Genomic DNA, 12,530 nt, shown 5'->3' with positions numbered 1-12,530 from the left:
ATCAGTCTGTAATGTATTCATCTGTTAACATCTACTCATCTTTGGTTGAAAAACAACCAGGAAGTGCACTTCTGCAATTAAGTAAACTCATTTGTTTATAGTCTAGTGTTCTAATCATGTATTTGTGATTTTGACTTTGGAAACTACCATTTGCTTATAATGAGGTTAGTTTGGAGGGTCAGAGTTTATTTTAATCTGATACTCACCCTGGGGAAGAGAGGAGAGCTGGCGAAAAAAAAAAAGGAGAGCTGGCTGTCTATAAAGACACATCTGAGGTCATCTTGTACAGTAATGATTTATTTGCTTGTTTTTTCTTTGAAAGGCACATAGCTTAGTAATTAAGAGCCTTAACTCTGGAGCCTGGATTCAATCTCTGCTTTTTAAAGATATCTTCAAAAAAAAAAAATAATAATAAATAAATAAATAAAGATCTCTTCAAGTCTCTACTGTTACTTCACAGTTTCCTCAGCTGTAAGACAGGGGAATAAGAGTGTCTATCCCATAGGGTAATTGTGAGAATTATAAGAAGTTAGCATCTGTAAAACATTTAAAGCAATGCCTGGCACACAGTAAATGCTATATTGATTTGTTATAAATTCTTTTGTCCACATTTTCCCATCACCTTCAAGTAAGCGGTTTTCTTTTACAGATATATGCTAATCATGAGCTCTGACTGCAAAGAAGATTGTCCTAACTTCCTTTATTTCTTGCTAATGTCCCAGAGTAGGTGGGACAGAGGCAGCCTTGGATCAACAAAATAGAACTGAAAGTACTAAAGCTAATAGAAGTTCTCTTTTGCAGTAACACTGGAGTACACATTTTATAATGAGTAATTAAGCAAACTGGATATATGTCTAGTTGCTAGGAGCTATACTTTTTTTTTTTTTTAATTTATTTATTTTTTCAGTGGGTTTTGTCATACATTGACATGAATCAGCAATAGATTTACACGTATTCCCCATCCCGATCCCCCCTCCCACCTCCCTCTCCACCCGATTCCTCTGGGTCTTCCCAGTGCACCAGGCTCAAGCACTTGTCTCATGCATCCCACCTGGGCTGGTGACCTGTTTCACCATAGATAATATACATGCTGTTCTTTCAAAACATCCCACCCTCACCTTCTCCCACAGAGTTCAAAAGTCTGTTCTGTACTTCTGTGTCTCTTTTTCTGTTTTGCATATAGGGTTGGAGCTATACTTTTTAATCCTGTAATCCCACTGGTGAAATTTATCCTAAATAATCCAGAAAGAGAAAAATAAACTATAATTGTTTATTACACTCTTAATAATATGCAAAACAGTAGAGAAACTAAACAGAAGTGGATTGGTTAAGAAGATTTCTTCGTGGTATATCATATAGCTTTAAATGATGATAATGTAGACTGCGGAGCAACATTGAGATATTCTAGTTGACATTTGAATAATAGATGCCAGACCCTATACCGAGTCAGGGGCCAGGGATGCAAACAAGAGTTAGTCAGCTTGCCCTCCAGGAGCTCTTCTCCTGCCAGACGCATCCCACTGCAGTGGTGCAGTACAGGGAAGACATAAGAAGGAGGAAATGAATTCCCTAATCTTGAAACAATTAGGGAAAGCTAAAGGAAAGAGCAATGGTTGAGATAGTCTGTAAGATTTATCAGGTGGATCGGTTGGTGTGTAATTAATATATATTAAATGTTTGTTTAATACTTACACCCAGTATTTTGCTAAACACTTTTCATTATCCCATTCATTCTTCTCATCATCTTGTAGTCTTCCCTGGTGCCTCAGCTGGTTGCAATGTGGGAGACCTGGGTTCAGTCATTGGGTTGGGAAGATCCCCTGGAGAAGGGAAAGTCTACCCACTCCAGTTTTCTGGCCTGGAGAATTCCATGGACTGTATAGTCCATGGGGTTGCAAAGAGTCAGACACTAAGTGTCTTTCACTTTAATTCATTCTCCTCAACACTTTGTGGTAGGTGCATGTACCATTGTAAAAATGAGTAAGTTGTAGCTTAAAGTGACTAGGTAATATGCAGAAAGTTGGTGGCAGAATCTGCCTGTGAGCCCATATCCTATCTTCTAAAATCCATGTGCAGGGACTACCCTGGTGGCACAGTGGATAAGAATCCACCTGCCAATGCAGGGGACATGGGTTCAGTCCCTGGTTCAAGAAGATTCCCATGCCATGGAACAACTAAGCCCATGCGCTCTAGGCCCCTCAAGCCACAACTCCTGAGCCTGTGTGCTGCAACTACTGAAGCTTGCACACCCTAGAGCCTCTACTCCGCAACAGGAGAAGCCACCGCAATGAGAAGCCCTCGTACTGCAATGGAGAGTAGCCCCTGCTCACAGCAACTAGAATAGCCCCCGCATGCAGCAGTGAAGACCCAGCATAGCCAAAAATAAATGTATAAACTAAAGTATAAAAATAATAAAATCCATATGCAAAACCACTATACTTCACAGAGGCCTCCAACTATGGGAAAATTCCACAGTGGCCTAAGGAGTATAAATACTTTAAGATCATAGAGAGTATAGCTTTATTGGAGTAAGGGGGTTTTCTCTTGATTTTCTTGATAGTGTTATTTTATCATTCAAGAGTTCTTGCCAGGAGCTAAACACCTGCTGCTTTAGAGAGTCCTGTCTTTGAAGGAGCTGGGGGCAAGTATGGAGCAGGACTTAAAACAGGATTCTGCATGGATCCTATTATCTCCAACAAATATTTCACTGTTGTCATTTAGGCAGTGAGTAGGATATGGCAACAAGATTGACAGTTTGAGAAGCAGTTTAGGAAAGAATAGCAAAAATATGATGTGACTTATTACTTATTACGTGGGTTGCTTAGAATGGTAACTTTTAATTGTCTTAGATCAACAATGTAGACTTCCATACCCTTATGGTGGTCGTTCCTACTCCATGGGTTATTATTGTATGAAAATATGAGAATTAATCCAGCCACTTTTTCAACTACTTTTATGGGGGTTTTTCTTTGTCAGGATGAAATTATACTGAATGCCTTGTTCGAAAATCAAAAACAGTATGAGAGCCCTCAGTCTCTGATATGTCACAGGCATTTTCTCATGCTGGTGTAGTACTCATGATATGCCTGGGGGAGTGAAATCTTGCCTGCCTGCTCTCATCTGAGTCCTTTTAGAGAACCTTTGAATTTCACATTCTCCACTATGGGAAGTAACTACCCAGAAGGTGGTAGAACATTACATCATGCATATAGTCAAAGGAGCAAAACTCATGCGTTAAGATTGATTTTGTTTCTTGTTGTCATTAAGTCCATTCACTTTTCTATTCGTAGGTTTTGATGAAACTAAGCATTTTAGAAATGAATAAAATGAAATCAGTATACACTAAAGATAGAAATTGGAATACTTGTATTCCCAGTATCTGGGACAGCTTTGTATATAGGTGCTCTGTAAGTTATTTGTTGAAAGAATGAATGAAATAAGATGTGAAGATTTTAGTTTTCTCTTAATGCTACTATGCCACTCTTACATAAGAATGCTAATGGATGGCATACCAAGTTTTCCTTTTTTAAGAAAACATAAGCTTTGATACTTCTTTCTTTCTTTATTTTTTGGTCATGCCATGTGGCATGCAGGATCTTAGTTCCCCCACCAGGGACCAAACCTGTGCCCCCTGCAGTGGAAGCTCAGCGTCCTAACCACTGGACAGCCAGGAAATTCCTCCCAAGTTTTCCTTTTCTGATGCCATACTATCCAAAAATGTTTATAAAACTCTCCTAACTCTTGAACTTGGTTCTCCTAGAAAGACAAAAGATCTAGAACAGCTCAACCAGTTTTGTAAAGGAAGAATAATAAAGTTGGAGATTGCACACTGTGCTATTTTAAGACTTACTAAATAGCTGCCTCGTAATATTTGAGTTGCTTCTCTTCTGTGTGTGAAAGAGGTAGTGTGTGAAAATAGAGACTCCACTTTGTGTAAGCCCCAGTGTGTCAGGTGCTACACCACTTAACTTTTTCTTGATCTGGGAGTCTATTCTTTCTTGCTAGTTCACAATAATTGCTAGAAATATTTGTGAGAATGTCAGAAAAGGATAAGGTTCTTATAATCCTTTCATGAGGAAAAGAATGGTTCTGTTTCTGTAACAGTAACTGCGGAAGTCACTTTGAGTTGATAAACAACAAGGTCCTATGGTATAGGACAGGGAACTATATTCAATATCCTGTGATAAACCATAATGGAAAAGAATATGATGAAGAATATGTGTGTGTGACCCTGTGATCCCACTCTGTATGGGGATCTGTGACTCTATGATCTGTGGCATATATCTGGGGAACAACATGATCGCAAAAGATACATGTACCCCAGTGTTCACTGTAGCACTGTTACAAAAGCTAAGATATGAAAGCAACCTAAATGTCCATTGACAGAGGAATGGATAAAGAAAATGTGGTACATATATACAATAAAATATTACTTAGCCATTGAAAAGAATGAAATAGTGCCATTTGCAGCAACATGGATGGACCTAGAGATTATCATACTGAATGAATTAAGTCAGACTGAGAAGGAGAAATATCATATGACGTCCCTTATATGTGGAATCTAAAAAGAAATGATACAAATGAACTTATGAAACAGAAACAGACTCACAGACCTCCAGAATGTGCTTATGGTTGCTGGTGGGGGAAGAAGTAGTTAGGGAGTTTGAGATAGACATGTACACACTGCTAAATGAATAATGAACAGGGACCTTCTGTATAGCACATGGAACTCTGCTCAATGTTTAATGTAGCAGCCTGGGTGGGAGAGGTGCTTGTGGGAGAATGGAGACATGTATATATATGTCTGAGTCCCTTCTCTACTCACCTGAAATGATCACAACATTGTTTGTTAGTCAGCTATATACCCCAATACTAAAGTTTTTAAAAAAGAATGTGTATGCATAACTGAATCATTTTGCTCTAGTGTAAAAACTAATGCAATATTATAAACCAACTACACTTCAATAAAATAAAATTTTTTAAAAAGTAATTTTGGGTTACTTTTAGAATAAACGGGCATAGGAGTATTAAGATTTTTGGCCCACCCTCTTCTGCCATAGTCAGACTTTGAATTACATGCATTTTTATTAATATGATTAATTGGTATTTGTAAACTTTGTAGTAAATATGTGTAACTTTGTATTTCTACCCATGAGACCCTCTGCTTGTGGAAGTCTGGATAGGAGCTCTTTAGCTGGGCAGCCAGGGTGAGAGCCCCAGTTCTGCACTCCTTGTTGCTAACAAGAGAGAGAAGGGGAAGGCATGTGTGCGTTCTGGCTTTTTCTGCCTGACAGAGCTGTTTAATGGCAGGAGGTGTTGATTTTAAGTTTCTGTCATAGAAAATAGGCAATAGAATTTGCAGTTAGTAGTGAAGTAATTGACTCTCAGTCTATATTGGCAAATGAAAGATAAAACATCTTGGTGATAAAAATATAACTTTTAAGACATACAACACAATGAGTGAATCCTAATATAAACTGTGGATTTCAGTTAGTGATAACGTATTGGTATTGGGCCATCACTTGTGACAAATGTAGTGCACTCATGCAAGATATTAATTATGGAGGAGAAGGAGGTAGGTGAGGAGGTCTATGGGAGCTCTATACTTTCTGCTCTGTTTTTCTGAAAGTGCTAAAAAAAAAAAATAATAATAAATGAAGTCTATTAGTGTAGAAGTTTTAAGTATCCAGTTGAATGTTCCTTAGTGAGTTTGTATCACACAAGTGAGTGTTTAACCTCCTGACCCTTGGGATTTCCTGGGTGAGATGAATCAGGTTTGCAGTTTGAGCTGTTGTGTCAAGTAGATTTGGTCCTCTCTGATTCTCTCATGTTCATTAACTGTGCTTTGCTTTTTCTCCCTCTCTGTTGAAACAGTTGGATTGCCAGGATGCCTTGGAAACAGCAGCCCGAGCGGAGGGCCTTTCCCTGGACCCCTCCATGCATTCTCAGCTCAGAATCCTGGATGAGGAACATCCCAAGGGAAAGTACCATCATAGCTTAAGTGTTCTGAAGCCCATCCGGACCACTTCCAAGTAAGAGGTTCTGCTAGTTAATGGCTTGTCTGTGAAGCACCGGAAAAATTTGGGCTAAGATTATTTGGGGAAACTTGAGTTTAGTCATCAGTATCAGTTCAGCCGCTCAGTCCTGTCCAACCTTTTGTGACCCCATGGACTGCAGCACGCCAGGCTTCCCTGTCCATCACCAACTCCCAGAGCTTACTTAAACTCATGTCCATCGAGTCAGTGATGCTATCTAACTGTCTCATCATCTGTTGCCCCTTCTCCTCCTACCTTCAGTCTTTCCCAGCCTCAGGATCTTTTCCAGTGAGTCAGTTCTTCGCATCAGGTGGCCACAGTATTGGAGTTTCAGCTTCAGCATCAGTCCTTCTAATGAATATTGAGGATTAATTTCCTTTAGGATTGAGTGGTTGGATCTCCTTGCAGTCCAAGGGACTCTCAAGAGTCTTCTCCAACACCACAGTTCAAAAGCATCAGTTCTTCGGTGCTCAGCTTTCTTTATATTCCAACTCTCATCCATACATGACTACTGGAAAAACCAAAGCTTTGACTAGACGGACCTTTGTTGGCAAAGTAATGTCTCTGCTTTTTAATATGCTATCTAGATTGGTCATAGCTTTTCTTCCAAGGAGCAAGCATCCTTTAATTTCATGGCTGCAGTCACCAACTGCAGTGATTTTGGAACCCCAAAAATAAAATCTCTCACTGTTTCCATTGTCAAGAGTGCTGTATACTAACTAAACAGCATATTTTAAGTGTTGGCTAGCCTCTCCATGTGTGTTAACAATTTTGTGCTTTGGGTTTTCTCTCCTCAGACACCAGCACCCAGTGGACAATGCTGGGCTCTTCTCCTGTATGACTTTTTCTTGGCTTTCTCCTCTGGCTCGCAAAGCCCACAAGAAGGGGGAGCTCTTGATGGAGGATGTGTGGTCTTTGTCCAAGTATGAGTCTTCCGAGGTGAACTGCAGAAGGTAGGCGTCTCTGGTCCACCCTCGCCTCCCACAGACTGGATATGTAGGGCCTGAGCTAGGAGTGTGGGTCTGGCAGTTCCAAGTTCAGAACTCTGAGTCCTTTTAGGATTTGAGCCGTGCTATAGAGGGGGGGTAGCCTGGGGGTGACTTTCTCTTTGCTCTTCTGCTTTATCTCCTATTTTACCTTGAATCCTGTTTTAACTACGGGCTTTCTCTCTCTCTCTCAGCCCCGCTTCTCTTCCTGAGTCTGCAGGGAGATTATGTTGCTGCCTTGTGACAGAGTACATTTTTGTGGTAGCCGATTGTCATGATTAAAATCTAGTTTACAACTTTACACTTTACCAGAGGATCCTTCAGCAAGGGTTGGGGACCCTTGAGAAAGACAGATTCTATTCAGGGATAATTTTTGTGGGTGGAAGGAAAGACTTTGGTTCTCATCATTTTCTGAATCCTGAGAGGCTGCCTATACAGGGTAAATATGTGGTTATCAGGAAGGGTCTTTTTTGCCCAGAAGGTGAAGACTCTGTACATAACTTTAAAGGAGAGACTAGTGTGAGTGATGGCAGCAGGGAGGCTGGGTTGTGCGTATTCCCTGGGAAGATGTGTAACGGAGGACATGTGCCCTTGTTAAGACTAGAGAGACTGTGGCAAGAAGAGCTGAATGAAGTTGGGCCCGACGCTGCTTCCCTCCGGAGGGTTGTGTGGACCTTCTGCCGCACCAGGCTCATCCTCTCCATCGTGTGCCTGATGATCACGCAGCTGGCGGGCTTCAGTGGACCAGTAAGTCCTAACCATCCTTTCTGACAGTCTCCAGGGGCCCGGCCATGGCCAGCTCTAACATTCTTATTCTGTTTCAGGGATTGTGCTCACCTTTGGGCTAGTTAGCAACCTTAGAGATGCCTCCAGGTCTGTTGCCAGGGAATGACTGATATTGGGTGAATAGTGGTTTGTGACAACTGGAAGGATGAGGGGGCCGTGTTACCACAGAAGAAGTGGAACTGGCTTGCTTCCCTGGGGTGGGGGTGAAGCTGAGTGATTCCATTTCTGCACAGGACCATGCTGCCGTGCTGCGTGTTGACATGAAACAACAGTCCTGGTTTGGGCAGTGTGTCTTGCTGTGCTGTGAGTGGCGTTGTGTGGTGTAGGCTGTTGAGTTGGTGCTGGTGACACAGCGAAGATCTGGGGGCAGAGTTGTCACATGTTTGCCAGTTCTTTGGCAAAGGAGCCCTCAAGAAGCTGGAGGACTGTTGAGATTTTTAGAGTCTAACCTGAAGTCCATTTTCAGTTTTGGTTTATAGTGTAAACTGTGTGGCAGGTGTCGGGGTGGCAGCCCTGGTTTTCCTAGTGTTGCTGAAGCAGAGTAGGGGAGAAGAGTGACCATCACACTGTTTTCTGGACACCTGTTTCTTACACCCACTGTACTGCCCTTACACTTGAGACTTTGATTAAATCTATTTTCTACATATTTGCCTTGAGGCATCGGAGCAGTAGTACTCCTTATTCTGTGCATTTTCCGTGTGTGGGTAAGCTGGAGGTTCATGGTTTTGGTAAGTATGGGCCTAAGATGCATGGTAATTAGGTAAAACTAATTTGCAGTTTTTCTGTTATGTTCTTTTTTTGTTGTTGTTTGTTCATTGGTTTTTGTTTTTAATGTTTGATGCCTTTAAAAAGTTTTTGATCTCTTTTCTGAAGCAGAGAACACTCCTTTTCTGGTATTGGGTTTCTTATTAATTGACCTTAAACTAACACACTTTGGTATAAGTTTTTAAGTAAGAGGGACCATGTAACTGAATATCATGTCACTGACCAAAATGGCAAACGTTTTCATAGGACCAGCTTCCCCCAAGAAGAGCTTCTGTCATTGTTTCACTACAGGGCTGGTGGCTGCTCTGATCTTTCGAAGAATTCTTTCAGCTGGGTAGCACGGTATACAGGCTTCCTTGATTCTGTTTGGTCAATGCTAGAATTTCATTGGCTCTCCCACCTCCCCCCCAAAATTCCATATTGTTGGGATTTTAATTTTTCACTTGGGATAAAAAGTTACTTACGCTTGTTCAGCTTGGTGGCCTTACAGTCACTCCCTTGAGCACCTGCGTATTCTTTCACCTTCTTTTAAGGCACCGTGCACTGGATTACTAATCTCTAGTAAAGCGTCCTCAATGCCAGGGAGAGCTGAGAGCCTTCCTTTAATAGGAAAACAGCAGCACGCTTTTCCTTTTCTTCACTCTCTTTAAGAAGAGCCCCTTAAGGCCTGTGTTATTTCAGGAGACTTTTCCCCTGGAATGATCAAGAAAGCTGTGGTTCCATCCACAGTCTCTCATTGACAAAAAAGATTTCAGATTGTAAGCAGTGGAAACTTCTGTTTTTCAGAGCTCCAGTTCTAACAAATTTCTTTTTAATTGGAAATTGAAGAATTGGGTTTGAGATTACTATTAGCAGTGAGCATACCTTCCATCTGTGGATTTAAATCCTCTGGAAGAATATCCATTTTAGATTTTTTGCACATTTTCTAATATGGCAGGACTTTCAAACTGTCTTCATCTGTTCTTACAGAAATCTATGTAAGAACTGAGTCCCCAGATACCCTATATATATATATATATATTTTTTTTTTTTTTTTTTAATCTCCCCTCCAGCCTCACTAAACCTTGGTAGCCATATGCAGAGCTAATGAAACACAATCAAGTGACTGTGTGTTGTTTCATTTTTTTAACTGCTGACTGGCCAGGGCTGGACAATAATGATCAAGAGGGGTTTCAGTCACACCAGTGGACCAGCACTCTGCACATGGCGTCTAAGGGTCACCATAGTGTTAATGGAGAACCAAAATCTATAAGGGTATGATCCTGACCTCCGATGAGCGGCCAAATTGCTAAACTTGCAGAGATGATTTGTGGCCTTCTTGGATTAAAACAGTTTTAAAAGACCAGGCCTGACTTATGATTTGTATGTAAAGAATTAGCATCCGCCCTGTAGATCTGCAAGAGACGGCTTCCTCCTGCAGTGCAATCTCTTGGTGAATGCTAACTCTGCTCACGGGCCTTTGCGGGAAAGGACAGTGAAAAGCCTCTAGAGAGGTAAGTTTCCCGCCCTTCCAGCCTCTCTCCAGCTGCAGCTTGCTTGGTGCTGTCAGGATCTGGATTTGGGGGGAGTGTCTCTGTAGTGGAACCAGTGACAGAAGCTGTTCTTTAGAATTTTCAGGATGGCTGTATTCTGCGGTCAGAATGAGAGAGTCAAGCTGGGCAGAATCTCTCGCCAAGAGTTCAGGTAAGGTAATGTTTATTCACTGGGAATGGACAGCCAGATAGCTATGCTGACAATCTCAAGTTTTCTCCCAGTTTGTTTAAATTTAAATGATAAATTTGTAAGCTTTTAAGATGAAATTTTGGTTGGTTTTTTCATGAGAACCTTTTTATTTCCTTTGTTCCATACAAAATGGTTTGAAATGTAATTGTTTTTTAAAAACGCTGTGTGTGTTGAAAGTTCTTTAATCTGCTGTTTCCTCTTTTCCCTCCCCTTTGAAAGTTTTATATAGTGTAAGCATTCATTTTGTCTTTTACCTTCCCCCTTCTCCTCCCCTCTGGGAGGTCCTAATGCTATTGCCTGGTGCTGAAAAGCGGCACAATAAAGGTTTGGGAAGGAAGGAACCCCAAACTACAACCTGCTGTCCTTTCACGCCTTCCTTTGGAGACGGCTCCGTCAGTGCCGAGGTGTGTGAGAAAATGCTTTACCGCACCGCCATCTTACTGAGTTGCTTCACGTGAGGAAAATGGGGTTCTGACCCTGCCACTCAGTGACTCAGTTCCACATTTTGGATTGCATACTGGAAAAAGAAGCCAACCTTCTTGCTAGTAAACCAGCAACCCAGCTGTGTGCAGTGGTGACCCAAGCAGTGGATATAAAACCTAAAAATTCAAGGGAGGGGAGAGATGGGATACACAGTTCTTGGCATCTGAAATCTCCTATTTACTTGATCAGGTTGTTTACTGAGACTTGATGGAAATCTGATTGGTGGGGATCTCTTAGGATCTAGTCAACATCTGGTTTCCTCTTAGAAAAAAAAACAAGAAATACCGATTCACCCAGAGAGAGTCTGGGTTCTGGAATTCAGCATTAGCTGCTTCAGGACGATTGCGTCTGGCCTCCATTTTGGTCTGTCAGTCAAGCGCTGGTTTCCAGCATCAGTACCCTTTAAAGGCTGTAAGGATTGGGGTAGATGGTGGATGGGTTTCTCCTTAATTTTGTTTTCTTCCTTTAGGGAGGGGGATTGGTTTGGCTTTCTTTTTGCTGTGGTTTGTTTTGTTTCATTTTTGGCAAGATCGACTTTAGCTGTAAGGACTCGAAAAGACTCTGAAGGATGCCACCCGTTTTTCCTTGAGGCCTAGATTTTTGTATTCCGTCCTGAGCAGAGGTCACTCCTCACAGCCTAGTGACCCAATACGTCAGTGATTTTAAGCAAGAGTCCCCTTTGGGGAGTTTTCAGTTTTGTTTTGTTTTTTAACTCTCTTTCCTTAGCATCGAGGTCTTTATTCCTGGAGAATCTCCTCTATTGCAGACTCACTGCAACTTCAGGAGCCCTAACCGATTAAGTGCTGTCAGCTTGATGCGCTCCTCCGGACTCTGGAAACAGATCTCGGTTCAATGCTGTATTTCCACTGTGTGTAGTTAAAAAACAACAGTCGCGGCCAGACGACCTGTTGGCTGGCTAGCCCTGTATAACTCAACTCTGTATGTTCCCATGTATGTTACCGCAATGCTCCTCCTGTTGTACAGTGTCTGTGAGATGCTCTTTGAAGATGGTACTTTTTTTTTTCATTTTCAATAAAAGTACATGACCTCCCACTTCCTGGTATTTAATCCTGTTGCTGAATGTGCCTTGTGTGAGTGTGTGCTCCGGCGTTGCAGGACCTCAGAGCTGGAGGTGGCACTCGGTGGTTCTGGGGGCTGCTGCCTTCCCTCCCTGCAGGTGGTGTTAGACATGTGCTACCTGAGGTAACATGTTTTTGTTTTTGGGAGGGAGTGGGGCATGGGGGAGGGCCTGTGGGAGGGGCTCTGGATTGTGGCTAGTCTGCTTTATTTGCTCTCTTCTGTACTATTAAACTGCTGATGTTTATTTTCAGGAATGTTTTGCAAATGCACTTCTCACTCTTCCCCAGTCCAACTGTAGGTACACTGTTCCTTTTTATCAAATAAGCACGTTTGAAACGATCCAAAAAAAAGAAAGGTCTTAATTTCATGTAAAGAAATGTATCATTGTGTGAAGATACTGGAATAAGGTCAACTATATACTTTTTAATGACCAGTGTGTTGAGAATGAATTTCAGCTCATGGACAGGTTTATGTTACATTAGAAAGAGTATCAGTTTTGATGGTATCCTAAAGGAAGAAAAGTTTCAAATTAGACCTGCCTCCTGCAAAATGCCCTGCATAAATTGCCGAGGGTGGGCTGTCAGTAGTAATTGGTCCTTCAAGAAGGTCTTTCTCTGCTTAGGCACTTGTCACTGTACAGTGAAGATGCCTTCTCTTTCTAACTTAACATAAA

The 12,530-nt window shown here is 41.7% G+C and overlaps 1 protein-coding gene across 7 annotated transcripts in view; it reads left to right on the top strand.

Moving 5' to 3' along the window:
* Nucleotides 1-12,530, top strand: part of ABCC5 (ATP binding cassette subfamily C member 5) — an 80,223-nt gene that overhangs the window by 14,662 nt on the left and 53,031 nt on the right. For 3 of the 7 annotated variants that reach the window (XM_043873857.1, XM_043873859.1, XM_043873858.1), the window contains exons 3-5: nt 5,875-6,032; nt 6,833-6,988; nt 7,621-7,768. In XM_043873857.1, coding sequence (XP_043729792.1) covers nt 5,875-6,032; nt 6,833-6,988; nt 7,621-7,768 — 462 coding nt within the window. Of the gene's footprint in view, nt 1-5,874; nt 6,033-6,832; nt 6,989-7,620; nt 12,156-12,530 lie in introns of those variants that run through there. The other 4 variants (XM_043873863.1, XM_043873862.1, XM_043873860.1 and 1 more) reach the window with 4 other exon arrangements.

Source organism: Cervus elaphus, chromosome 19 (genome assembly GCF_910594005.1).
Source record: "Cervus elaphus chromosome 19, mCerEla1.1, whole genome shotgun sequence".
In the NCBI taxonomy this organism is placed as follows: Eukaryota; Metazoa; Chordata; class Mammalia; order Artiodactyla; family Cervidae; genus Cervus; species Cervus elaphus.
This window is presented reverse-complemented; position numbering and strand designations above follow the sequence as displayed.